Source organism: Patiria miniata, unplaced genomic scaffold (genome assembly GCF_015706575.1).
Source record: "Patiria miniata isolate m_02_andy unplaced genomic scaffold, ASM1570657v1 HiC_scaffold_7, whole genome shotgun sequence".
Lineage (NCBI taxonomy): Eukaryota > Metazoa > Echinodermata > Asteroidea > Valvatida > Asterinidae > Patiria > Patiria miniata.
Window position 1 is genome coordinate 24,662,464 of NW_024037074.1, and position 27,992 is coordinate 24,690,455.

Genomic DNA, 27,992 nt, shown 5'->3' on the forward strand with positions numbered 1-27,992 from the left:
TCGACGACAACCGTTCTTTAAAATGCTTTAATGTATTGTAACTAGTTGAGTAACTAACAACAATGCTGTTGATGTCATTGTCCGTTCTCATGGATAAACATAATTTTCCCATCGAAACTACTGAATTATTCATGACGTTGCCCCTAACCCTCCTAGGAATAAAAATTACGCGGTTGGGGGATGGGGGTGTCGGGGGGGGGGGGTCTGGACATGCGTTATGCCTCTAGGGGCGCTGTTCATACATGAAGGCCAATGTTTAGATATACACATGTAAACATGATTGTGTACACAGGGGCAGTACACTGTGGCTTTTACATTAACAGGCTAACAACCAATATCTTACAGTAACAATTGCGTAGGTCTACCCAGATGCCACTAAACAGTGGTTGCTTGTGGACCCACAATTAACGAGGGACGAATTATTAAACCAGTTGAGTGAAAGGCGTTTACATGGGAATTAAATTGGATAATTAAATAATTAAATCATATGTGACCAAAAACGATCAAATCAAAACTGGTACTTGGCACAGTGGCTACTTTTGTCTATAGACCATGTGCAAAGTGACGTCATGGCGACAGCCACCCGCCGGACAACCCAAACATTTAGCCTATAAGTATCGTTGGCATGAACACTTTTAAACCTTCAAGAGGCACGCAGTTCAGAAAAAGAACCGTTTGCTGAAAGTTGGCATCACGTGACCACAACATCCAATATTGTAAACATATGTCACATAGTGTGCGCCTCTCTCCGTTTTGCACTTCTACTGCTATTTTTGAATGTGAAGGTTTGGAACCCGTCAAACAGTGAAATCGTAACCACAAATTGAAACGTACAACAAAATGTTCGTGTTCCCATCACCAATGTCCAACCGCTAATTTCAGACTCGCATGTAATGCACAGGCCCCTGTAATTATTCTCTTTTTTCCATATCCACGAACCACTCAACAACCCAAAGCTCACAGTATTTATCAATCCCTTTCAATTGCTCGTTTCAATAAAAACATTCGAGCATAGTTGCTGGAATTAAGATTTAGATAGCTTCATTACATTTTGACCTCTTTTTGTTTAGAGGCGTTTCCTTTTTTTTTTTTTTTTTTAAATAAAGTGCCAATGTAGTGATCCGGCACATGATGTACTATTTTGCATTTTATAAGTAGTGCTCAGTTAGTAGGTCGCTCTTTTCAATGTAGGCCAAGGCCTCTATAAGAGGAATTAAGACAGGGATATTCTTATGAAGCACGAGCGGTATGCGCGCTTTCTTATCGTCAACACTTTAGGCTTAAAGTGTATGGTACAGTACCGTTGGCAGTCGTCGGAACTACAGAGAGACAAGATGAAGTCACCACGTTTTTATACTTAAAGACCTTCTCCGAGTTCCCTTCCTTCGTGTTTTGGGCAACCAGAAAAGCAGTGGGCTTCAGAAGGGTAAATATCGGCAGATTTTGGATCAAAATATTATATTTCGACCGTGTGAAAAGAAACGAAAAAACCATTTACAACCAAACTTAGTTTACAGATTTTCAGAAATTCCAACGACGGCCATTTGTTTCCTTGAACGGAAGTTGCAGCAGAGTCTTTTTTTGGTGGTTGTTTCTGCAATGAAGTAAAGATGTGAAACTGAAAATGTGTAATCCTCAGTAGCTTTACTTTTAGTGTTTTCACAGACATTTACCGCTTGCTAGGTCATTGAGCATAAATATCCGTCTGGAGATCACTGAAAGGTAGTGTTTGATTATCGTCATGTCTAACGTTGAAAAAGAACATTTTTAAGCTCTGGCAGGAGCTTTTACATGTCCCTTCGTGGTTGGTTGGTCGGTCGGTGGGTTTCCGGAAAATTCACCAAAAACGAGCCCCCTAAATTTCCCATTAAAAAAAAAAAAAAAAAAATCATTTTTCACAAAAAACCCCAAACCCCAAAATAAATGAAATACAACACCGACATTCTTTGTAACAATTCGTGAAGTTGTTAATGAAAATTGTGTCAATGGAGGCATGATGTGTGCAGTAATGCTATAGTCACGTGGTATACATCGTAGTATACAGCGTTCGCTCGTTCGCCCAGCAAACAGGACGGTGGGCCTACTCTGATGAATTCACGCTCTGATTGGATAGATTTTGCATGACCTGTGACCTGCAAGTCAACACGGCCATGACCCTGCAAGGTTTTAAAACGGCCATTAAGACTGATTCAATACTCTTTTATTCCAATTTATGGATTTCTTTTGTTGAAAAGCGTAAAAATGTAGGAAAATCTGTAAAACGTATCTGTGTTGTAAATTTGCAATTCCCTTCACTTGCTCAGGCTCCGTTCCGAATTCACGGACCGTGTGAAAAAAACCCGAAAAACCATTTACAACCAAACTTAGTTTACAGATTTTCAGAAATTCCAACGACGGCCATTTGTTTCATTGAACGGAAGTTGCAGCAGAGTCTTTTTTGGTGGTTGTTTCTGCAATGAAGTAAAGATGTGAAACTGCAAATGTGCAATCCTAAGTAGCTTCACTTTTAGTGTTTTCACAGACATTTTCCGCTTGCTGGGTCATTGAGCATACATATCTGTCTGGAGATCACTGAAAGGTAGTGATTGATTATCGTCATGTCTTACGTTGAAAAAGAACATTTTTAAGCTCTGGCAGGAGCTTCTACATGTCCCTTCGTGGTTGGTTGGTCGGTCGGTCGGTCCCCGGAAAATTCACCAAAAAAAACGAGCCCCCTAAGTTTCCCATAACAAAATTCATTTTTCACAAAAAACCCCAAACCCTAAAATAAATGAAATTCTTCACCGACATTCTTTGTAACAATTCGTGAAGTTGTTAATGAAAATTGTCACGTGGTATACGTCGTAGTATACAGCGCTCGCTCGTTCGCCCAACAAACAGGACGCTGGGCCTACTCTGATGAATTCACGCTCTGAGCGAGTGGATAGATTTTACATGACCTGTGACCTGCAAGTCAACACGGCAATGACCCTGCAAGGTTTAAAAACGGCCGTTTAAGACTGATTCAATACTCTTTTATTCCCATTTATAGATGTTTTTTGTTGAAAAGCGTAAAAATGTAGGAAAATCTGTAAAACGTATCTGTGTTGTAAATTTGCAATTCCCGTCACTTGCTCAGGCTCCGTTTCGAATTCACGAGCGGTCAATGATTGCATTATGCAACGCTCAAAATCTGCCAACATTGTCTGCAATGAAAAAGAAATCACATTCGGTATGGATTGTGTACATTTCTATGAGAACATTTTCGGATAGAATTTATGCGCATTGGCTAACTGCGGTCTATGTGTAGGCCAATGTTTATTATAAAAGTATAATAAACGAATGACATGATTGTAAAAACCAATACGGATGCAAGATGGAAAAACGTATAGTCAAGCACAGTATATAAAAAGAAAAAAGAAAAGTATACAAATAATTAATAATATTAAAATATTACCTTTAAAGGGGTTATGTGTCTTCGTAAGGATAAAGTAAAATGAAAGTTTCGGATTGTTTTGAACACGTGGCAAAAAGCAAATGAGAGGTTTGGCGAATTGAATGAGAATTAAAGTGAAAAATACTCTCAATGGGCGTCCCCATGTATGCTATATACAATGACGCATAATAAATTGACATGAATCTCGTCAGTTTTAAGGATCTTATATACAAAGAAAGGTGCAGCTTAGTGAGCCGGAAACAGAATGGCTATGACCTCGTCTAACTTTCTACAAAATGAACAATTATTCATCTATGGTTTCGCCCTTCTTAGGTGTAAATATCAATGGCTTCACCGTTGGGCAAAGTCCTTCAAAACGTTGGTACAATTTTACTCGAGGTAAGCGACATTAATGTTAAATTAAAATAAAAATTTGTTTTGTAGGATAGCACTACTGCACATTTATTTTCACCTCCTTTTCCACAATGTTAAATTGTATCGCTCAAACCACATAAAAACGGCCTCCGGTTTTTCATAATTTCCACATTTGTGTTATCAAAACCTACATGTACCAACACTAAAGTGCAAAAATGTAGTCTGCAGAAGTTTTCTGTAAACCTATGGAAAGTAAATAATTGAAGGATTAGTAAATGATGACGTATATATAATGGAAGGACCAGTAAACGAGAACACAGTCGATTATTAACACATATTGTTATCTTTTTAAAGGCAACCTTTTGTTTGTGGTGAAAGAAGAAATTAAAATAAAACCGATTTTGACGTTGTCTTTCCAACAGTCCAAATGCATTATTTTTTTTTTGAAAAAAAAAAACCCGGAGAACATACAGTACAAACACTTATTGAACGAGTATTAAATGAGAACCTAGTCGATTAACTCACAATGTAATATCTTTTTAAAGGTCACTTTTTACAAATTTGGTTCGGCCTATTTTGCAGCATTCCCCTTTGTACTAGTGACCTTTTTACGGCGTCTTTTACTACTCTTATCTTCAGTCTTTTCCTCAGGTGGCTCATTGTTTTGGTCAACCTCGAGCTCGAGTTTGATGGCCTCTTCGGCTGCGCTCCCCGACCCTCTAGTTTCATCTTTGGTGGTTACGCCGACTCCCTTAATACTAGTCGGGAGCACTTCCTCCATAGGATCAGCCAGCTCAGCCTCGTTCTCATTTTCGTATACTAGGTTTTTATGGGCGAGTGCAGGTAATTCAGTTGGAACTTTGTGTGGTTTACTGGCCTTTTCATCGAAACGGATTTTGTAATTACATCTAGCAAAAAGTAAATAAACCAAAGATGTAGTCAAAGAATTTCATCAAGACACAATCTTAGTTACAAGACGTCACAAAAATGGTTTTCTAAACTTGAGGGGGTTATACACAGTGGCGTAGCCACGGGGGGCGTGGGGTCGCCCCCCATGAAACCTTGTCGCCCCCCCCCCCCAGTCGCCCCCACTGAGATTTTGAGTTTCTAAAAATTGATCTACATGACGCCCCCCATGAAATGTTCCAGCCCCCCCCCTCCCAGCGCCCCCACTGAAAAATTCCTGGCTACGCCACTAGTTAAACACTGCCAAAAAATGTTCAATTAATGTTTGCCATTAATGTATCGAAGTGGCGCTTTATGATTGCGATCAAAATCACTGTAATTTAACAACGCATTTTAGCACTGTAAATCAGACACAGTTGAATTCATAAGAGATCAAATAAAATTCAATTCTCACATTTCTGGTGAAGTTGGCGGGTCGTTGGAAGATTCGGCAATGCTGTTTTCCTTGTGGTGGTAAAGTTGCCATCTGAGACAGATATGAGACACAAAATATGACCCGGTTAAATGTGTGGTGTCATAAACTAACAATTATAGTAGGACTGACAACATGAAGAATAGTTTGTTCAGTGGAGTGACACTGTATGTTAGGTGTTATATTAAACAGAAAATATTCACCATATATGAAATAACAAGCGTCACACGAACACAAGGTTAACACCAAAATTAAAGACATGCTTTTATAGAAATAACACTTTTCTCGAAAACCATCAAACATTTATTCAAAGGTCTATTCAATTATTTGATTACAGATATTATTTTCTGTCGTTTGTTCCTTTTGTTATTGATTGTTTGATCAATTAATTTACTGATGTTAGATCTATTGATTGATTGATCAACGAAAATAAGTTGACTAATTGTTTTATTTCAGGGAATGGGTTGGAGCTGGGCTGAATTGACTGGATATATTTTTAGGACATTGGCCTCCATCTTTAAGTTCGGTTCATCTGAAATACCACGAGTCAACTAATGTTAATCTTGAGTGAACCCCAACTTGCCCTCAAGAAATAGCATTATAGTGGCAAAATCATTGGCAGTTGGCTGCCTTCCGAGGCTCATTTTTTTCTCCCGGCCAAGGCCTTTTAAGACTCCGACAACTTTCTCCGTACTTACATTCGGTACACAATGGCTGCGATCAGGAAGATCAGCAACAGAGGCAGAAGCAATAACCAAGGACAGCCCGCTGTGGTGCAGCGTGGCTGGATGGTCACATTTACGGTGACAGGTGTCTGTGTCGTTCCAGTAGCAATCTGTGGCGTTCCAGTAGCAATCTGTGGCGTTCCAGTAGCAATCTGTGGCGTTCCAGTAGCAATCTGTGGCGTTCCAGTAGCAATCTGTGGCGTTCCAGTAGCGGTCTGTTGCGTTTCAACAGTAATCGGTGGCACTCTGGTAGTGGTTTCATTCGGAGGGCACGGTGCGCAATGTGGAATCACCGGGTCTGATATGAAGATACATCGTATACAGAAGTATTTATAATCATTAGTTATATAGAATGGTTCTAGTCGTCGTCCAAGATTGGATTTGGCCTTTATTCCCCTTATACAGCCGGTCCGTGACAAGTGGTCGCTATCAACACGATTAATCAAGTCCAGTCTTGGCAATATTGGCAGCGCTACCCAGGAGATTCCGAGCAGACCTTACGCGCGCTGTATTCAAGCTAATGCAGGCACGTGGGGGTATGCTCGGAATTTCCCGGGTAGCGCTGTCAATATTGCCACGACTGAATTTGATTCATCTAGTTTATAGAGACCTGGGAGGGGGGAGGGGAATCCAATCTTAGATCAAGACTAGTTCCCGCCAAACAACCAGTATCGATAATGAATGGACCGGGGGCCAGTCTGCTCGCGGAGATGGATGTGTTTGTTGCTTAAGCTAAAACCGTGTTTGAAATGGTTGCAGACCCCCCCCCCCCCCCCAACAAAAAAGACCCAAAAATATAAAAATATAAAAGTTTGGTTGGAATAAAACATAAAAACTGAACTTTCATTAACAGAAAAGAAATTGAATTAGTTAAGAGCACGAGGAACGCAACTATAATCGCTTTGAATACAAATACAGACTTGTTACTACAAGTTACAGACTCTTTATAGGACTACATCAAAAAGTTACCCAAGTGCAAGCATCGCAAAGTTTATCAAGCGAGCACAAATAATAACAAGGAATTTGGGACCATTTTGGTCTGTCCATTAGACCTATGTATCCACATATCACTCTTTATTCACACATTCACAGACATGCAACACCAACCCGCTAGACACCCGAAAAGAGTTTGAAAGGGTTAAACCTTACACAGTCAGAGCAGAGAGGGGACTGCATAGATTAGTTTCTCTGTTTTACATACGTACCACAGGTCCACCCCGGCATGCATTTCGTGAAGTCGAACTTGGTAATATCTGGTAGCTTGGGTGGCAAATCGAGTAATGGTTCAGTAGTTGTGAGGTTGTAGTTTCGGCATGCACAAGAATCCTCACGCACCTCTGGCACCTTAACGCACGAAGTACTTCCAGCCATAACTCTCCTGGTCTTTTCGTCTTCTCCGGGCGTTCCTAGAAGAATGCTGATGGATTCTGAAAAGAGGAGCGTGCGTTGTTTATTAGACGACACAGCTACCGTGGTGCATGCATTCCGTTTAACTCACACCTGTCTCTGTTTTCGTCCCACCCGCGTCTCCTCCTACTCCTTGGGACCATAATAATTATATGCGACAAACATAATGCGGCTTGGACAAAGTTGCTTGCTTAATCACAATTTTGCCTGGTTATTTCATCTGGCACTATGTGCAATCTGCATTTGACATCAAAATATTGAGATGTAATTTTTGTGGGTTTGCTGAAGTTACGACACAAAATGGTGTTAGAAACAGCCAGTTTTTTTTCTGAGCCGCATACGTATCCCGTAAGTACCCGCACCATTTTCAGTGGCAGTCCCTAGTTTCACGTGTGCACTCACATGAAAACCGCCGTCAGTCAGGACTTGACATGCAAGCTCGATGCGGAGAATGACTGTAGCTATAAACATATCTGGAAACACGCAAAACAAATGTTGAAATTGTCATAGGCCTATGGTATTATATACACACTAATAACATACTGCTGTATAGGCGCGGCCCATCATAGCTTGCAGTACGGGCAACTGCATGCTCAAACTAAATGTATTAATTGGCACTTTGTACTGGATCATTATCGCCCGTGCTTGATACCATTACGACCCGTTGCAGCCTACCGTCTGATTTCACGACTGATTTGCTTGCTTGTACTTGCTTTGGTCAATTGTCACCCTGGTTTTTATCACAACATTTCGTAAACATGTTTGCACGATACACAATGCGAACCACAGTTCAGGGTGCACATCCTTAAAATACATTATACTTATCTGAATATAATGTGCTATCTGTAACAAAAACTTGCAATGCATGGATTTTGCAATCAGGCATTTTGAAATCTAGTACCAAAGGGCCTTTGCTGTAAATATGACGAATTGTGGATTTTAGTATTACCACCAAACTATTATGTGCGCCCAGAACACATCGCCCACAGGGAGCTTAATTTGCATACGTATCCAAATAGTTTTGGATATGCAGACGGATCCCAGGTAGTGGTGAAAGCGTACTGTCCGACTCACTGGGTACGAGGTTGCAGTAAAGTGCTTGTACATACGGTGCACTCTGACATTTGATCTGGGCGGGTTGTCCAACTGGAGCCACGATAGTCTATATTGTACTGGAAGATAATACATTTGTTAAACGGCCACAGTGTCAAAACACCCATCAGGCCTATCTCTGCAGACCTCAGCACTGCTTTTTTCCCTTTATACATATTTTTTTCACCGTCGAAACCAGGCTCTAAAAATAGAACATAATTATCCCTAGTGAATGATATACATTATCATTCACTACATGCTTTAATGTTTTCTGTTCACTGGCGAATCTCAGTATAAATCAATATAGATAAATATGTAAATCTTTTTTCCAACCTACATACAGTCCTAATAGTTTGACAAGACGACAACTTGTCTTTATACCATGTGCCCATTAATGCAATCTACGCATTATGTGCCCATTGTACGGGCTTGCGGGATTGGTTTTCATATTTCACGTTCAAATCCGACTCTCTAAACCATTTTGGGAAATGGTTACTGACAACAAATTATCCGAAATTTTAGGGCCAGTTTTGTTTTCACCTCAAAGGGGCACATTTATGCTCGAGGGGCACTTGGTTAAAGGGGGGGGGGGGAGGGGGGGGGGCAAGCGCTAACTTCAGACTTGCACGGGCGCTGTAATGCGCAGCCCCCCTAAATTGTCTATTCCATATCCACGAACTACTCAACTACCCCAATCTCGCAGTATTTAATCTCTTTTTATTGTCCGTTTTAACAAAAAAAAAAACCAACCGCGAATAGTTACTTGAATTAAGATTAAGATAGATTCATTACATTTTGGCCTCGTTTTTCCCCCTAAAGGTAAGTAGTGCTCAGTTAATACGTACGTCGCTCTTTTCAATGTAGGCCAATTAAGGCAGGGATATGTATTCTTTTGAAGCACGCGTGGTATGCGCGCTTATTAGCCTCAACACGTAAGCAATTAAAATGTATGGTACAGTACCGTTGGCAGTCGTTGGAACTACACAGAGACATGATGAACGGTCACCACGTTTTTATACTTGTAGACCTTCTCAGAGTTCCCATCCTTCGTGTTTTGGGCTACCAGAAAAGTAGTCGGCTTCAAAAGGGTAAATATCGACAGATTATGGATCAAAATGTTATATTTCAACCGTGTGAAAAGAAACGAAAAACCATTTACAACCAAACTTAGTTTACAGATTTTCAGAAATTCCACTGGCGGCCATTTTCCCCCTTGAACCGAAGTTGCAGCAAACGTGTCCTTTTTGGTAGTTGCATCTGGAAGAAGCAAAGATGTGAAACTGAAAATGTGTAATCCTAAATAGCTTTACTTTTGAGTATTTTCACGGACATTTACCGCTTGCTAGGTCATTTAGGTAAAACGTACATATTCGTCTGGAGATACTGAAAGGTAGTGTTTGATTAGGCCAAAAAAAAATAGTCGGTCTCTGGTCAGACCAAAGTTCCGGTATTGATGTGGTGACGCGGTTTTTTTATTTGGCTTTTTTTTCTTTTTAAGCATGGATTGTACAGACAAGGTGGGTACTATTTTTTGCTTTTTTGTGACCTCATATACATTGGTGTCCTCCATAATTTGCCTTGGTGTCCTCCATCAGGTGCGGTTTCCCCATTCCTTGGTACACAAATTTGAGAAGTTGCGGCAATAGAGGGCGCGGTTGTAGCTACCGCGGACAATTTGAAGAAAAGAAAGGGTTGACGCGCATGATTAAAATCGACGCGCGTGCTGACCAGAGACCGACTTTTTATTTTTTTTTGCCTTATCGTCACGACTTATTTTTAAAAAGAACATTTTTAAGCTCTGGCAGGAGCTTCTACATGTCCCTTCGTGGTTGGTTGGTCAGTCGGTCAGTCCCCGGAAAATTGACCCATCCCCCTAAGTTTCCCATATAATACTAAATTTAAATTTTTCACCCCCCCCCAAAAAAAACCCCAAAATAAATGAAATACTTCACCAACATTCTTTGTAACAATTCGTGAAGTTTTTTTTAATGAAAATTGTGTCAATGGAGGCATGATGTGTGCAGTAATGCTATAGTCACGTGGTATACATCGTAGTATACAGCGTTCGCTCGTTCGCCCAGCAAACAGGACTCTGGGCCTACTCTGATGAATTCACGCTCTGATTGGATAGATTTTGCATGACCTGTGACCTGCAAGTCAACACATCCATGACCCTGCAAGGTTTAAAAACGGCCGTTAAGACTGATTCAATACCCTTTTATTCCAATTTATAGATTTTTTTTTTGTTGAAAAGCGAAAAATGTAGGAAAATCTGTAAAACGTATCTGTGTTGTAAATTTGCAATTCCCTTTACTTGGTCAGGCTCCGTTTCGAATTCACGAAGGGTCAATTATTGCATTATGCAACGCTCAAAATTTGTCCACATTGTCTGCAATGAAAAAGAAATCACATCCGGTATGGATTGTGTACATTTCTATGAGAACGTTTTCGGATAGCATTTGCGCGCATTGGCTAACTGCGGTCTTGAACAGCTGCACCCAATGCTTTATACATAGGTCATGATAATTTACCCAGGATGCCATGCCCACCTCCTTCACAAGATTCTGTGAAGCTCATCAGCGTATCCCAGCGTTCTGTCTGCACTCAGTTTTTCTGCGCGAAAAAACACGCAATATTTTATGGGAGACTTCGGGGGCTAAGTTTGGTCAATTTTCGGGGACAGATTGGCGCAGTGTGATTTTCGCGTGGGAGGCCTGGGGAGGATATATCCCCCGTCCACGTTTTGACCAGGGATGGGCCATTAGATCATCCTCCGATTTTTGTGAAGAGAAACAAAAAATGCTGATTTTGATAATTTCCAACTGTCCAAAAGTCCAAAATGTTAAGGCTTAAAAAAAGAGACCAAACAGTACAAAAAATTAAAATGCGCAGTTTCAATGTAGGTGAAGAGACGTAGGCCTAAGCGCGCAAGTTTGTTCATGTGGTATCCACCCCCACCATTTCCACGGCCAGGCATTTTTTTTTCTTTGTGGCAACAGTGTTCCGTGTAAGAGTGACATCGTTATCCTCGCATTTCTCAGTGGGCTGTTGTCATGTCGATTTCCACTGCCACTCGAATGTCATTTTCAGTGCCTTGAAGTTCATGAGGGTCTTTACTGATTGTTCTCTTTGTTCTCATGTTCATTTTTGTTAGCCAGATTTTGCATCCCTGATTTAGCTGGACCAGTCGCTTCAAATGTTGGCAACAGTCTCCAAAGATCTGCCGACTTGGAACGGGATGTCGGGATTGGCAGTCCGTCTCCACTCCTTGGTATGTGGTATTTCTGTGTACAGTTTTGTTTTGTCAGTGTGAAAGCCAAACTTTGTGCAGGCTGACTACAAATTCCTAGCGCCCCCAGGTCCCTCCCCGCAAAACCCAGAGATTTTACGCTTGCCAACGAAGTGCCTTTCTAACTTAGTATCTTTTTGAGTAATTAAACAGAAAAGGAATGTAGAGGCGATTATTTTTTTCTCGATTCTAATCCCTTTTATTTCCTTAAACGTATACGGCTGCATATAATGTGAATGAATTGTAGTCTGGTCCCTGATCTTTCCGACGCCTTCCCCGACGCCCAGCTAGACGTCTAAATTGTAAGTCAGGAAATCGCTGGGGCTAAAACAAAAATGGCGGCCCTTTTGCAAAGCTCTGCTTCGTTTCCGGGTTGTCTTTACATTTAAAGCTTTTAATGTTCCGATCAAATTAAAAAAAAAATCAATTGCTTTTTGATCATAATGGTTATGATATACAGTATGATATTTCTGTAAGAAAACATTGACTACTGTTAACCTGGAATCTTTCAAGTTAGGGACCCAAATAGCGCTGTTAGCAGGCGAAGCCGAAAAAGAGACCATGCCAGGTAAAATCCAGGTAACCGTCGTCAGATTCAAAATCGATCTGAAGGCATTCTAGATGCACAAAATCATCATTGAATAAATTTTTGTTTTTAAATGCAAACAATAAATATTTATTAGCAATTTATTTATAATTTAAAAAAAAACATGCATAAGGTAAAAGAAACCTATTTTACTTCTGGAAATAACTGGGCGCTATCCGAGGGTATCGATGACATGCATTCGGCAAGACATTTTCGGACAATATACACAAATTGTACAGATACTACCGGTTACCTGACCTAAGATTCATCAGAAATAGCTAGAATCTTTTGGTCTGGGAACAATAAATTGGTGAAAAAAGCCGCCTTCTAGCGTCAAAACAGGTACAACCCCCTTCTTTTTAAATTGACAGCACTTGCCCCCCTCCCCCCGGGATCCCACTAAAAGATTCCTGGCTACGCCACTGCTCTGCATCTCAGATTTGTTGTATTCCCAACCGTTGATGCTTTGTGGGATAAAGCAACATCTTACTTTTTTAAACAACCACAAAAGTGACATAGGAGTACTGAACTTTCACAAAATTGTAATTGAAAAAAAATACGTGTTTCTATGATGTTGTGAAAGTTTTGGTACATTTTGGAAAATACTTAATATAAAACAGGCAGAAACGCCACAAGTTGCTGCGATTCCTAGGAAAACTGTTTGATCAAAATGCCAACATAATTTTACTTGCACAGTTGGGGAAGTAAACTCCGAAGCCAAGGTTCACTGGTTTGCTATTTGTCGATAGTGTGATATTCTTGACTCTTCTATGTGTCCTTACACACAAGTGTACCCTTAACGTGAAAGCAACATATTTAACACAAAATGGATTCTTTTCGTGACAGATATGGACGAAACTACCCCTTTTCGGACCAGCAACACATGAAGACTTTTCATTAAAGTCGGAGACGGGAGGTATTAATGCGGTGAGTTTCAGTTCTTTGCATGAATCACAGTGGGGACAAATTCAGACCTTTGTTTATTCAAGAGATAAAATAGGAATTCAAAGTAACTGAATTTTTCCTCACTGTTAAACAAACTTGGCTGCACCGATGAGAGACCTCCAGGAGGATTTCTGCCACGGGATCCCGTCTAACAGTCATCGGGCACGTGAAGCTTGAAAAAGCTTGAAAGATTCAATTAAGTGAGTAGACTCATCAGTTTTGGAGAAGATGTATTTATTTTAACCCCCTAGTTTCACTTTGTGCAGTAAGTCTCATAGATAGTCTTGTCAGAGCCGCGTACATCGGTTTCGTATATCGCAATAAAAATGCCTTTAAAAATACTATATTCCCAACAAATTAAACATGGTTGCAAGCTGATGAGCAGGGCAACAAGATGCACCAACAATCAAGTTCGTAGACTCACTAGTGTTGGAAAAAATTGAAGATGTATCTATTTTAACCCCCTAGTTTCACTTTGTGCAGTAAGTCTCTTAGAAAGCCTTGTCAGAGCCGCGTACATCGGCATGATATATCGCAATAAAAAAGCACTTAAAAATACTATATTCCCAACAAATTATACACGGTTGGACAGCTGATGAGCAGGGCAACAAGATGCAAAAATATGTTTCACACATATGTTTGACATTTTGAGCTATTTGTATTTGTATTCGATGTTTCATCGGTATGTTTGCATTCGATCTTTTGCAATATGCATTTGATATTTCATTCGATGTTAAGAGTCAAAGTCTGGTTACTAGACCGCGAAAGTCTGACTATTGTGCCTAAAGTCAGTGTATGAGACGTCAGGGGATCGCGTAAAGTGATTAGAGCCAGACCTAAACGGTAAAAACCGGAATTGTGGGTAATTCTTTAAGCATACGCAATGCGTTCATCGTTGTTTGGGCAGTACCCCCAGCTGTGCCTGTACTACCCATAGTGTTATGTGCATCATATATGCATTGAGGAGTGCATGACACATGGTGTGAGCTCCAAGGCCGATGTGCACCTGTCCCGTTTAATGATCCAGTTACCTGATAATTTGTTAGCATAAGCTAATGTAAAATTGGGCAAAATTAGATGTTTATGAAAAAAAAATCAAATTGTAAGGGGTTAACCTTGCATTTTTTAAAAGCAAAATCGGGAAAAATCAGATTTTTCTAGAAAATTGCAGATTGTATGGGGTTAGATGTTTATTAAACATTTCAAATTGTAAGGGGTGAACATTGCATATTTTAGCGAAATTGGGCAAAATCAGATGTTTCCGAAAAATTAAGGCCAAACAAAAATGTCTCCAGTTTCTGGTATGCGCGCGCGTCGCCATAGGTATGCGTGTCGGCAAAATGAAAAAGTTTTTTTTTTCAATGAACGATGATGTCTCAAAACCGCCAAACTCACTCGTTTGCCTGGAATCCTGCTGCTGCAAAATTTTAACGTGTTTTTAGATGGGGTTATGATCGAGAATAAGCTTTATGTGGCCTCTCTGGTCTCCCATAATATTTGCACTAAGTTTAGTCGGGCACCATTTGCAGTCATCAGCCGACATTTGAAGCAAAAAAAAAACAGGTAAAAAAAAAAAAAGGCGTGTCGCCGCACCACTTTTTGAGCAAGCTCCATACCAGCAACCGGAGACTTTGTTTGGGTCTAACCTTGCTTTTTCAGTAAAATTTTGCAAAGTTAAGATGTTACGAAAAATTTCAAATTGAAAGGGGTTAACCTCGCATTTTTTTTAAAGCGAAAATCGGAAAAAATCAAATGTTTCTGGAAAATTGCAGATTGTAAGGGGTTAACCTTGCTTTTTGAATAAGATTGGGAAAAATTTGATGTTCATGAAAAAAATTCAAATTGTAAGGGGTTAACCTTGCATTTTTTTTAAGCAAAAAAGGACACAATAAGATGATTCTGGAAAATTGCAGATTGTTAGGGCGTAACCTTGTTTTTCTTGCAAAATTGGGCAAAAAGAAATGTCTATGAAAATTTTTAAATTGTATACCTTGTATATTTAGAAAAATTTGGCAAAATCAGATTTGTATGAACAATCTAAGATTGTAAGGGGTTAACCTTGCTTTTTTAGCAAAATTTGGAACATATTTTACTAAAACTGGGCAAAATCAGATGCTTCTAAAGAAATCCAGATGTAAAGTTTCCCCAAAAACAGCTGTTGAAAAAGAGCCCAATGTTGAACTTTACTGAGTCTGAGGTCTATCGAGGGGACGATCCTTATTTCAACTCCCGGAGATTCACTGACAGTCTCTATTTTTCTTTTTAAGAAAGTCGACATAGCTGAAGAGGGAGGTGAAAATCTATATGTGCCCAGATACAAAGAGTAGAAACCTACGCGTCTGCCTTTTGAAAATACACAATTGCGGTTTTCATTGTTGCGTAATGATCCGCCTAGCACACGACTGTTTTGCACATTAGGCTGTGTTATGCAGCTTCCTAACAAACCAAACACACTGGGCTCATTATATCGACTTTTACCCATGAAGGTAAAGCAAATGGACCCAGTAATCTTCCTGGCGCGTTTGCTCACCTATAAAGACAACTTTTCTCAGTTTAAGGAAAATTCTAAGGTAACGAAATGGCCGAGTGGTTACGATTCGTCGTCCACGGTTAGCGGAGTCCCGGGTTCGAATCCCGCTGGTGTCTTTTTGGTTTTTAACGTATGAGTTCAATTATTCACTATAAGAGATTTAATTTCCCGTCGTAAATTACCAACAGTACCTTAGCTTAATCGGTAAGCACTGCTGCTGGTACTGTCCGCGAGTTCCAGGTTGGCGCCTTCGTACAGGTTCAGGGCATGTGGTCCACTCGGAGGATCAGGGCTTAGGGGCCGCCCTGTTCCTCCCTTAGCTCTTTGCTTTTACATGGTGCCTGGCCCTCCGGGGTTATATGGATGGATAGGGAAGGAAGTGTGTATTGGTCGGGGACGCCGAGACCCCGGAAGAGAACTAAGGGATCGGCTGGGGCATTGTTATGGCTCAGACCGATCCCTGAAAGCTTGACTAGCACATAACTTTTTGATTTTTTTTACCCTCTATCTTTTATACTTTGGTTTAGTTTGATATCTACAGCTGCTCGGCAGGTCTACGGGTAGTATTTAAGTTGAAACAAAGGTGTATGTCATAAATCAATGAATATTTCGTAATTGACTGTAATCAAAACGGAGTTTCGTTTGATCAATTTGACTATCAATATATAATGACGCGATTGCCAATTGACGTAAGAAAAGCCATAAATTATACCGGGAAAGAATAAAGATGTACATTGTAATATGAATATATTTATACATCTTTCAAATAACGTGTCTTTAATTGTGAGCATTCCAAACAATACAGTAATTCGCAATAGTAATAGAATGGTATATGATAGCACGATCAATGCGTTTCTATTAAATTTAAAAAAATATATAATTTAGGCGCCTATGTGTGAAATATTCTACATAAATTTATATTTATATGAAAAATCTCAAACTGTAAGGGGTGAACCTTGTATTTTTAGCGAAATTTGGCAAAATCAGATCTTTCAGGAAAATTTCAGATTGTAAGGGGTTAACCTTGTTTTTTTTTTTAGTGATATTTGGCAAAATAAGATGTAAATCAAAAATTTCAAATTGTAAGGGGTTAACCTTGCTTTTTGTAGTAAAATTGGGCAAATTTAAATGTCGATGAAAAATCTCAAATTGTAAGGGGTGAACCTTGCATTTTTTAGCAAAATAGGGCAAAATCAGGTGTTTATGAAAAATGTTAGATTGTAAGGGTTAACCTTGCATTTTTAGCAAAATTGGGAAAAATCAGATTGGTATGAAAAATCAAAAATTGTAAGAGGTTAACCTTTGCCCAATTAGGGCAAATTCAGATGTTTCTGGAAAGTTGCAGATTGAAAGGGGTTAACCTTGCATTTTTAGCGAAACTGGGCAATATCAGACTTTTATAAAAAATCTCAAATTGTAAAGGGTGAACCTTGCATTTTTAGCAAAATTGGGCAAAATCAGATGTTTCTGAAAAATTTCAGATGTAAGGGGTTAACCTTGCTTTTTTAGTAAAATTGGGCAAATTTTAATGTTCATGAAAAATTTGAAATTGTTAGCGGTTAACCTTGAATTTTTTAGCAAAATACGGCAAATCCAGGTGTTCATGAAAAATTTAGATTGTAAAGGGTTCACACTGCATTTTTAGCAAAATTGGGAAAAATCAGATTTGTATGAAAAATAAAAAAATTGGAAGGGGTTAAAGGGAAAATACAACATTTGCAAATGTCAAAAAATAAAACTACCAAATCATTTTGAAATACCTTGCTGGACTGTTAGTGAATGACAGTGTAAAGCATCCTGTAAAATCATGGCACCTGGTATACCGTCATTTTCAAGAAAAGTGGTATTTTTGTATCAATTTCCAACGCTGATCGGCCGATCAGCGTTGGAAACAACTGGCTTTTTTTCAAATACTGGCCCCAATTGACCTTTGCACTTGTTTGCAATCTATTACAAACCTATGAACGGGTACGAGCCAGCTAGACTGGTTCCCTGACCTTACAATTCCCCAATGTATGTAAATTGCTCTGTTTCTTCTTATATGGAGTCAGGGAACCAGACTACAGGAAAACGATCGTTTTTCTTGGTTTTTATAGCATTTTCGAACCCAAAACCTCAAAAAAGTCAGTGTAACTATATTTGCTATATATTTCCAACCCCCAATTCCATCCATTTCTGAAAATTACAGCAAAAGCAAATGATGTATATTCCTTTAACCTTTGCCAAATGAGATGTTTCTGGAAAATTGCAGATTGAAAGGGGTTAACCTTGCATTTTAATCAAAATTGGGCAAAATGAGATTTTTATGAAAAATCTCAAATTGTAAGGGGTGAACCTTGCATAGTTTAGCAAAATTGGGCAAAATCAGATGTTTCTGAAAAAAATTCCGATGCAAGGAATTAACCTTCCTTTTTTTTTGTGAAATTTGGTAAAAATTAGATGTTTATGAAAATTTTTCAAATTGTAAGGGGTTCAGCTTGCATTTTTTTTTTTAAGCGAAATTGGGAAAAAAAATCTGATGTTTCTGGAAAGGTAGATTGTAAGGGGTTAACCTTGCTTTTTGGATAAGATTGGGAAAAATTAGATGTTCATGAAAAAAATTCAAATTGTAAGGGGTTAACCTTGCATTTTTTTTTAGCAAAATAGGACACAATCAGATGATTCTGGAAAATTGCAGATTGTTAGGGCTTAACCTTGTATTTCAAGCAAAATTGGGCAAAAAGAAATGTTTATGAAAAATTTTAAACTGTAAGAGGTGTACCTTGTAAATTTAGTAAAATTTGGCAAATAAAGATTTGTATGAACAATCTAAAATGGTAAGGGGTTAACCTTGCTTTTTTAGCAAAATTTGGAGCATATTTTACTAAAATTGGGCAGAATCAGATGCTTCTATAAATCCAGATGTAAAGTTTCCGCTAAAAATACAAGGTTCACCCCTTACAATTTGAGATTTTCCATATAAATCTAATATTGCCCAGTTCTGCTAAAAATGTCAAGTTAACCCCTTACAATCTTCAATTTTTAAGAAACATCGGATTTTTCCCAATTTTGCTTAGAAAAGCAAGGTTATACCCTTTCAATCTGCAATTTTCCAGAAACATCTGATTTTGCCCTAATTTGGCAAGGTTAACCCCTTACAATTTTTGATTTTTCATACCAATCTGATTTTGCCCAATTTTGCTAAAACTGCAAAGTTAACCCCTTACAATCTGAAATTTTCCATAAACACCTGATTTTGCCCTATTTTGCTAAAGATGCAAGGTTAACACCTTACAATGTGAAATTTTCCATAAACATCTGATTTTGCCCTATTTTGCTAAAAAAAAATTCAATCTGAACCCCTTACAATATGAAATTTTCCATAAACATCTAATTTTTACCAAATTTCACTTAAAAAAAAGTAAGGTTAATTCCTTGCATCGGAATTTTTTTCAGAAACATCTGATTTTGCCAAATTTTTCTGAAAATGCAAGGTTAACCCTTTCAATCTGCAATTTTCAAGAAACATCTGAATTTGGCAAAGGTTAAACCTTACAATTTTTGAATTTTCATGAAAATTTGATTTTTCCCAATTTTGCTAAAAATGCAAGGTGAACCCTTTACAATCTGAATTTTTTTGTGAACATCTGGTTTTGCCGTATTTTGCTAAAAAATGCAAGGTTAACCCCTAACAATTTGAAATTATCAGATGTAAGGAGGTTAACCTTGCTTTTTTAGTGCCCTAATTTGGCAAAGGTTAACCTCTTACAATTTGAGATTTTTCACACAAATCTGATTTTTCCCAATTTCACTAAAAAAGCAAGGTTAACCCCCTTACATCTGAAATTTTTCAGAAACATCGGATTTTGCCCAATTTTGGTAAAAATGCAAGGTTCACCCCTTACAATTTGAGATTTTTTATAAAAATCTGATATTGCCCAGTTTTGCTAAAAATGCAAGGTTAACCCCTTTCAATCTGCAATTTTCCAGAAACATCTGATTTTCCCCTAATTTGGCAAAGGTTGACTTCTTACAATTTTGGATTTTCATACAAATCTGATTTTTTCCAATTGTGCTAAAAATCAATTTTATCGACTGAACGATAAAATATCTTACACGCAGCGCGAATGGTTTTTTTGTTAAATGATTTATTGGAGATCATGAATAATGCATTAATGAGCGGATTGGCTATCCCAGCAGCAACGTGGTTTGACAGAGGCAAGGTGTGGGTTGTTGTCACGTGGAGAAGACCACTTCGTTGCAGTAACTGAATGTGGAAACATCGTTATCCCGCCTCCTCCCCTTCGCTGCCTTTTTTATTAATTATCCGAAGTATTCGGAAGTAAGTGCTCTGAAAACTTTTGCTGCCACTTAGCGGTTTCTCGGCGCTTCTTTGCGGGTTTTTTTCCCAACGGAATTTTGACTCTTTTCATTTTGGCAAGCAGGTTGAGTGGGTTTACCCTGAGGGTTTTTTCACTCCGCAAAAAGTGTGGGAAAGCGCGACTGTGGTCGTGGGACAGGGTTCGGCAAGCCATATTGCAGGGTCGCTGAGCCTGTCCAGTGAAATGTTCTGACATTGATTTATAATTGTTTAATTCCAAACCTTTACAACAATAACCCAGCCTGTGCCGGCTAGGGTTTGCTTCCACGAAGTCGGTTCCGACCGCGAAGCATTCCAGTTATTCATGCCAGCGAACTTTGTGTTTCAATTAAGGAAATTACTTTAAAAGTTTTTACAAGTGTCCTATCAATTCGGAGCAATTTAGAAGGGGCGTGGATATACCACAGATGGTTTTCGGAGTGGGGGACCGTTATTACCCCAGGTACGGTTTAAAGTGGATCCGGAGAGGGAGCCCGGTTATGTACCCCAGGTTCGGTGGGCCTGATCAACCCAATGGTTTGTAAGAGCCAGTTTGCCCAAAGGATTTCAGCAATGAAAGACTGGTATCTGGCCGTCTATTTATATTGGTGGTGCGTATGGTAAAACGGAAAACAAAACATGCTTTGATTTGGCATGAAGATTTAATAAACACATTCAGGCTGCGGCAAATCCAATATTTTGGTTAATGATGTTTTGATTGTACATGTATTCGTGTCTGAGTGTAATGCAAGGTGAACCCCTTACAATCTGACATTTTTCATAAACACCTGATTTTGCCCTTTTTCGCTAAAAAATGCAAGGTTCACCCCTTACAATTTGAGATTTTTCATAAACATTTAAATTTGCGCAATTTTACTAAAAAAGCAAGGTTAACCCCTTACAATTTGAAATTTTTGATTTACATCTTATTTTTCCAAATATCACTAAAAAAAGCAAGGTTAACCCCTTACAATCTGAAATTTTCCAGAAAGATCTGATTTTGCCCAATTTCGCTAAAAATACAAGGTTCACCCCTTACAATTTGAGATTTTTCATATAAATCTGATATTGCCCAGTTATGCTAAAAATGCCAAGTTAACCCCTTACAATCTGCAATTTTAAAAAAACTTCTGATTTTTCCCAATTTCGCTTAAAAAAGCAAGGTAAACCCCTTTCAATCTGCAATTTTCCAGAAACATCTGATTTTGCCCTAATTTGGCAAGGTTACAATTTTTGATTTTTCATACAAATCTGATTTTGCCCAATTTTGCTAAAAATGCAAAGTAAACCTCTTACCATCTGAAATTTTCCATAAACACCTGATTTCGCCCTATTTTCCTAAAAAATGCAAGGTTAACCACTGACAATTTGAAATTTTCCGTAAACATTTAAATTTTCCCAATTTTACTAAAAAAGAAAGGTTAACCCCTTACACTTTGAAATTTTTCATACACATCTTATTTTGCCAAATTTTACTACAAAAGCGAGGTTAACCCCTTACAATCTGAAATTTTCCAGAAAGATCTGATTTTTCCCAATTTCGCTAAAAAATGCAAGGTTCACCCCTTACAATTTGAAATGTTTCATAAACATCTAAATTTTACTAAAAATGCAACGTGACCCCTTACAAGCTGCAATTTTCCAGAAACATCTGATTTTTCCCAATTTTGCTAAAATGTAAGGTTAACTGCAAACTTTTAAATCAATACATGAAGTGTCCCATTTGACTTTTTTAAAACAAATTATTTTTCCAGTTTTTAGGGTAAAGGAATTTTCTCTTTTTCCTTTCTCTTTTGTTGTTGCTATATTTTGCGAATTAACTCATTCGTATGGAATGCTCATAGTCGATCAAAGAATATTTCACACATAGGCGCCTAAATTATATATATTTTTTAAATTTAATAGAGACGAATTGATCGTGCTATCATATACCATTCTATTACTATTGCGAATTACTGTATTGTTTGGAATGCTCACAATTAAAGACACGTTATTTGAAAGATGTATAAATATATTCATATTACAACGTACATCTTTATTCTTTCCCGGTATAATTTATGGCTTTTCTTACGTCAATTGGCAATCGCGTCATTATATAATGATAGTCAAATTGATCAAACGAAACTCCGTTTTGATTATAGTCAATTACGAAATATTCATTGATTTATGACATACACCTTTGTTTCAACTTTAATACTACCCGTAGACCTGCCGAGCAGCTGTAGATATCAAACTAAACCAAAGTATAAAAGATAGAGGGTAAAAAAAATCAAAAAGTTATGTGCTAGTCAAGCTTTCAGGGATCGGTCTGAGCCATAACAATGCCCCAGCCGATCCCTTAGTTCTCTTCCGGGGTCTCGGCGTCCCCGACCAATACACACTTCCTTCCCCATCCATCCATATAACCCCGGAGGGCCAGGCACCATGTAAAAGCAAAGAGCTAAGGGAGGAACAGGGCGGCCCCTAAGCCCTGATCCTCCGAGTGGACCACATGCCCTGAACCTGTACGAAGGCGCCAACCTGGAACTCGCGGACAGTACCAGCAGCAGTGCTTACCGATTAAGCTAAGGTACTGTTGGTAATTTACGACGGGAAATTAAATCTCTTATAGTGAATAATTGAACTCATGCGTTAAAAACCAAAAAGACACCAGCGGGATTCGAACCCGGGACTCCGCTAACCGTGGACGACGAATCGTAACCACTCGGCCATTTCGTTACCTTAGAATTTTCCTTAAACTGAGAAAAGTTGTCTTTATAGGTGAGCAAACGCGCCAGGAAGATTACTGGGTCCATTTGCTTTACCTTCATGGGTAAAAGTCGATATAATGAGCCCAGTGTGTTTGGTTTGTTAGGAAGCTGCATAACACAGCCTAATGTGCAAAACAGTCGTGTGCTAGGCGGATCATTACGCAACAATGAAAACCGCAATTGTGTATTTTCAAAAGGCAGACGCGTAGGTTTCTACTCTTTGTATCTGGGCACATATAGATTTTCACCTCCCTCTTCAGCTATGTCGACTTTTTTAAAAAGAAAAATTGAGACTGTCAGTGAATCTCCGGGAGTTGAAATAAGGATCGTCCCCTCGATAAGACCTCAGACTCAGTAAAGTTCAACATTAGGCTCTTTTTCAACAGCTGTTTTTGCGGAAACTTTACATCTGGATTTTTTAGAAGCATCTGATTTTGCCCAATTTTAGTAAAATATGTTCCAAATTTTGCTAAAAAAGCAAGGTTAACCCCTTACCATTTTAGATTTTTCATACAAATCTGATTTTGCCAAATTTTAGTAAATATACAAGGTATACAATTTAAAAAATTTTTTTTGCCCAATTTTGCGAGAAATACAAGGTAACGCCCTAACAATCTGCAATTTTCCAGAATCATCTGATTGTGTCCTTTTTTGCTTAAAAAAAATGCAAGGTTAACCCCTTACAATTTGAATTTTTTTCATGAACATCTAATTTTCCCAATCTTATTCAAAAAGCAAGGTTAACCCCTTACAATCTGCAATTTTCCAGAAACATTTGATTTTTTCCGATTTTCGCTTTAAAAAAAATGCGAGGTTAACCCCTTTCAATTTGAAATTTTTCGTAACAAGGTTAGACCAAATAAAAAAGTCTCCGGTTGCTGGTATGGAGCTTGCTCAAAAAGTGGTGCGGCGACACGCCTTTATTTTTTTTTACCTGTTTTTTTTTGCTTCAAATGTCGGCTGATGACTGCAAATGGTGCCCGACTAAACTTAGTGCAAATATTATGGGAGACCAGAGAGGCCACATAAAGCTTATTCTCGATCATAACCCCATCTAAAAACACGTTAAAATTTTGCAGCAGCAGGATTCCAGTCAAACCAGTGAGTTTGGCGGTTTTGAGACATCATCGTTCATTAAAAATAAAAACTTTTTCATTTTGCCGATGCGCATACCTATGGCGACGCGCGCGCATACCAGAAACCGGAGACTTTTTTTTTTGGCCTTAACCCCTTACATCTGAAATTTTTCGGAAACATCTGATTTTGCCTAATTTCGCTAAAATATGCAATGTTCACCCCTTACAATTTGAAATGTTTAATAAACATCTAACCCCATACAATCTGCAATTTTCCAGAAACATCTGATTTTTCCCGATTTGGTAAAAAAAAAATGCAAGGTTAACCCCTTACAATTTGATTTTTTTTCATAAACATCTAATTTTGCCCAATTTTACATCAGCTTATGCTAACAAATTATCAGGTAACTGGATCATTAAACGGGACAGGTGCACATCGGCCTTGGAGCTCACACCATGTGTCATGCACTCCTCAATGCATAGATGATGCACATAACACTATGGGTAGTACGGCACAGCTGGGGGTACTGCCCAAACAATGATGAACGCATTGCGTATGCTTAAAGAATTACCCATAATTCCGGTTTTTACCGTTTAGGTCTGGCTCTAATCACTTTACGCGATCCCCTGACGTCTCATACACTGAGTTTAGGCAAAATAGTCAGACTTTGTAGTTTTGGAGAAAATTTAAGATGTAATCTTTTCAACCCCCTAGTTTCACTTTGTGTAGTAAGTCTCACAGATAGTCTTGTCAGATCTGCGTATATCGGCTTCGCATATCTCAATACAAATGTCCTTAAAAATACTATATTCCCATCAAATTATACATGGTTGTAAAGCTGATGAGCAGGACAACAAGATGCAAAAACAATCAAGCTCGTAGACTCACCATTTTTGGAGAACATCGAAGATGTATTCATTTTAACCCCCTAGTTTCACTTTGTGCAGTAAGTCTCTTAGAAAGCCTTGTCATAGCCGCGTACATCGGCTTGATATATCGCAATAAAAATGTACCTAAAAATACGATAATCCAAACAATTTTGAATGGTTGGAAAGCTAATGAGCAGGGAAACAAGATACAAAATTAATCGAGGTCATAGACTTAACAGTTTTGGAAAAAATCGAAGATGTATTCATTTTAACCCCCTAGTTTCACTTTGTGCAGTAAGTCTCTTAGAAAGCCGTGTCAGAGCCGCGTACATCAGTTTCGTATATCGTAATAAAAAGACCCTTAAAAATAGTATATTGCAAAACAAATTGTACATGCTTTGAAAGCTGATGAGCAGGGGAACAAAATACAAAATTAATCAAGGTCGTAGACTTAACAGTTTTGGAGAAAATCGAAGATGTATTCATTTTAACCCCCTAGTTTCACTTTGTGCAGTAAGTCTCATAGAAAGCCGTGTCAGAGCCGCGTACATCGGTTTCGTATATCGCAATAAAAAGGCCCTTAAAAATAGTATATTGCAAAACAAATTATAAATGCTTTGAAAGCTGATGAGCAGGGGAACAAGATGCAAAAATAATCAAGTTCGTAGATCCATAAGTTTTGAAAAAAATTGAAGATGTATTCCTTTTAACCCCATAGTTTCACTTGGTGCAGTAAGTCTTATAGAAAGCCTTGTCAGAGCCGCGTACATCGGCTTCGTATATCGCAATAAAAATGCCTTTAAAATAGTATATTCCAAACACATTATACATGGTTGGAAAGCTGATGAGCAGGGCAACAAGATGCAAAATCAATCAAGTTCGGAGACCCAATATTCTGAGAAAAAAAATCGAAACTGTATCCATTCTAATCAATGTAGTCAATGTTTGCATAAAACCTGGCGATATAAGTCGTACTAAATGAACCTTATAAAATGGAATATCCTGATAAACGTTGTATTGTCGGGAAACGGGTTAGATATGATTATTTGCAAAAAAGTTTCACAAAGTAAGATGAGAAGTCCTCAGACGTAACAGTTTTTGAAAAAAAATCCAGTTGTAGCTAATGTTAACATCAGATATCTGTTTTGTGCGCTAAACTCAATTATTTTTTTTTTTGGGGGGGGGTTACATGGATTTCTTAAGAAAATAGTTTTCCAAAAGGCCTTTCTAGAATTGTTACTTACTTGCATCTCAATTCATGAAAACTGATATATCGCTTGACGTGATAAAGAAATATCGTGCTAAAAATTGCGGCAACTTTTCACTTCCGAATATCTACAACACATGTGAATTGTAAAACTCGGTGCGCTCGTACAAAGAGAAGAAGGCTGTTGTTTTGTGGCGACCACTTAAAAATAGGAAACTAAAATGTTTCTTTGGCAGTGGCGTAGCCAGGAATTTTTCAGTGGGGGGGGGGGGGGGGGCGCTGGGGGGGGGGGGCTGGAACATTTCGTGGGGGGCGTCAAGCAGGGGCGTCAATCGCTTCTCAAAAGTGGGGGGGGGGGACAAACCTTTATCATAACTGATGTAAGCGCGAAGCCCTTACGGCGTGGGGTTCGGGGCCCGCTTAAGGGCCCCGAAAAATGTTAATTCTAGATGTTCTGTGGTGTGATTTGAAGCAATTTCTTACGACTTTCCTCCATGCTTTAACTGATATTTTCTTGGCAAAAGATAATTATTTAAACATCGTTTTCGAGGTTCGAGACATGGAATCAGCTATCGGTATTCTGAGCTATTGGTGTGGGGTTCGGGGCCCGCTTAAGGCCCCCCCCCCAAAAAAAAAAATTGGATTTTCGATGCTCTGTGGTATGATCTGAGGCAATTTCTTACCACTTTAACCAATAATTATCTTAGCACAAAAGATAATAATTTAAACATAATTTTCGAGGTTTTTTCTCAGTTAAAGGCATAAGAAAATTTTGTGAACCTTGTTTTCGAGGTTGGAGTCATTGAATCAGCTACCAGAATTCTGAGCTATAGGCGTGGGGTTCGGGGCCCGCTTAAAGGGCCTCGAAAAATGTTTGATTCTAAATGCTCCGTGGTGCTATCTGAGGCAATTTCTGACCACTTTAACCAATATTTTCTAAGCAAAAGATACTCTGTAGTACATAATAGGGCCCATGGCGTCATGTAGATCAATGATAATTTTTTTAGAAACTCAAAATCTCAGTGGGGGGGGGGGGGGGGGGCGACTGGGGGGCGACAAGGTTTCATGGGGGGCGGTCGCCCCCCCCCCCCCCCGCCCCCCCCCGGTTGCTACGCCACTGTTCTTTGGCCTATACATTTTTTTGAATTAACCGGAAGGAATCATTACCATTTACAAAAACATCTCAAATGACGGCGGATAAGGACTGCATTCAAGCCAGGTCGACTGAATCTAGAACCCATTGGCCGTGGGTAACTATACATTTTCGTTCTCATGCAAGTACGCGATGTGAAAACAGACGTCAACATAAAAATTCTACCTAGGAACGAAAAAGCAGGATGTGAAACGCAGTTTGTAACTAATTTGTTCACCTATCTTCAAGTGATTTTTTATGTAACGAGTGCCTTCTTTTAAACGAGTCCTCTATTTTCACAAGTGCTATAATTTTTACGAGTGCGCACCCCTTTTAAATTAGCACTCTGTTGCGCAAAATTCTGCATTTTTGCCGCCATAAAAAGCGCCATCTATTTGCCGATGATGCACATGACCGTCCACCTTCAACAGCGCCCCCGTAGAAAGGTGATGTCCACGCTTGCTGTATCCCGACACGAGCTGATCTTTAAAATGGAATATTCCTGACAAACTTTACATTGTTGGAAAGCTGGCTGAATGGGCAACAACATTCAAAAATCACAATGTCTTAGACCTAATAGTTTTAGAGACAATTACAGGCAAAGCCAAAAATGTTTACATCCGAATTTTTTCCCGATAAACCCAGAAACAACCCCCGTCAGCGGCGCGAGGTATATGCTTGACCAAGGTCGACCTTAACCCTAAAGGGGCCGGGTTATTTTGACCATCTCTCAGCCGGGGGGGGGGGGGGGGGGTGGCGGATTCCGCCCCCCCCCCCAAGATCTCGGCCATCAAATGACAAAATTTTTGGAAACTCAGCACATGCATAGAGCAACTCTTCCTAAACATGCCCAAGAAATTTCATGACTATAGGTCA

At 38.9% G+C, this 27,992-nt stretch overlaps 1 protein-coding gene and 1 long non-coding RNA gene across 2 annotated transcripts; one reads left to right on the top strand and one right to left on the bottom strand.

The window, feature by feature from the left end:
• Positions 1-3,849: 3,849 nt before the first annotated feature.
• LOC119746537 lies at positions 3,850-7,853 on the bottom strand. Its single transcript, XM_038223519.1, has 5 exons — positions 7,703-7,853; positions 7,099-7,320; positions 5,867-6,191; positions 5,151-5,222; positions 3,850-4,698 (listed from the first exon to the last, which is right to left on the bottom strand). Exons 2-5 carry the CDS (start codon positions 7,262-7,264, stop codon positions 4,362-4,364), a joined length of 900 nt encoding a protein of 299 aa, XP_038079447.1. The 5' UTR covers positions 7,265-7,320; positions 7,703-7,853; the 3' UTR covers positions 3,850-4,361.
• A 1,302-nt stretch (positions 7,854-9,155) lies between these two features.
• On the top strand, positions 9,156-13,191 carry LOC119746058. The gene is made up of 3 exons (XR_005273687.1): positions 9,156-9,480; positions 11,551-11,663; positions 13,114-13,191. It is a non-coding gene; the product is annotated as an uncharacterized LOC119746058 (long non-coding RNA).
• The last annotated feature ends 14,801 nt before the right edge of the window (positions 13,192-27,992 follow it).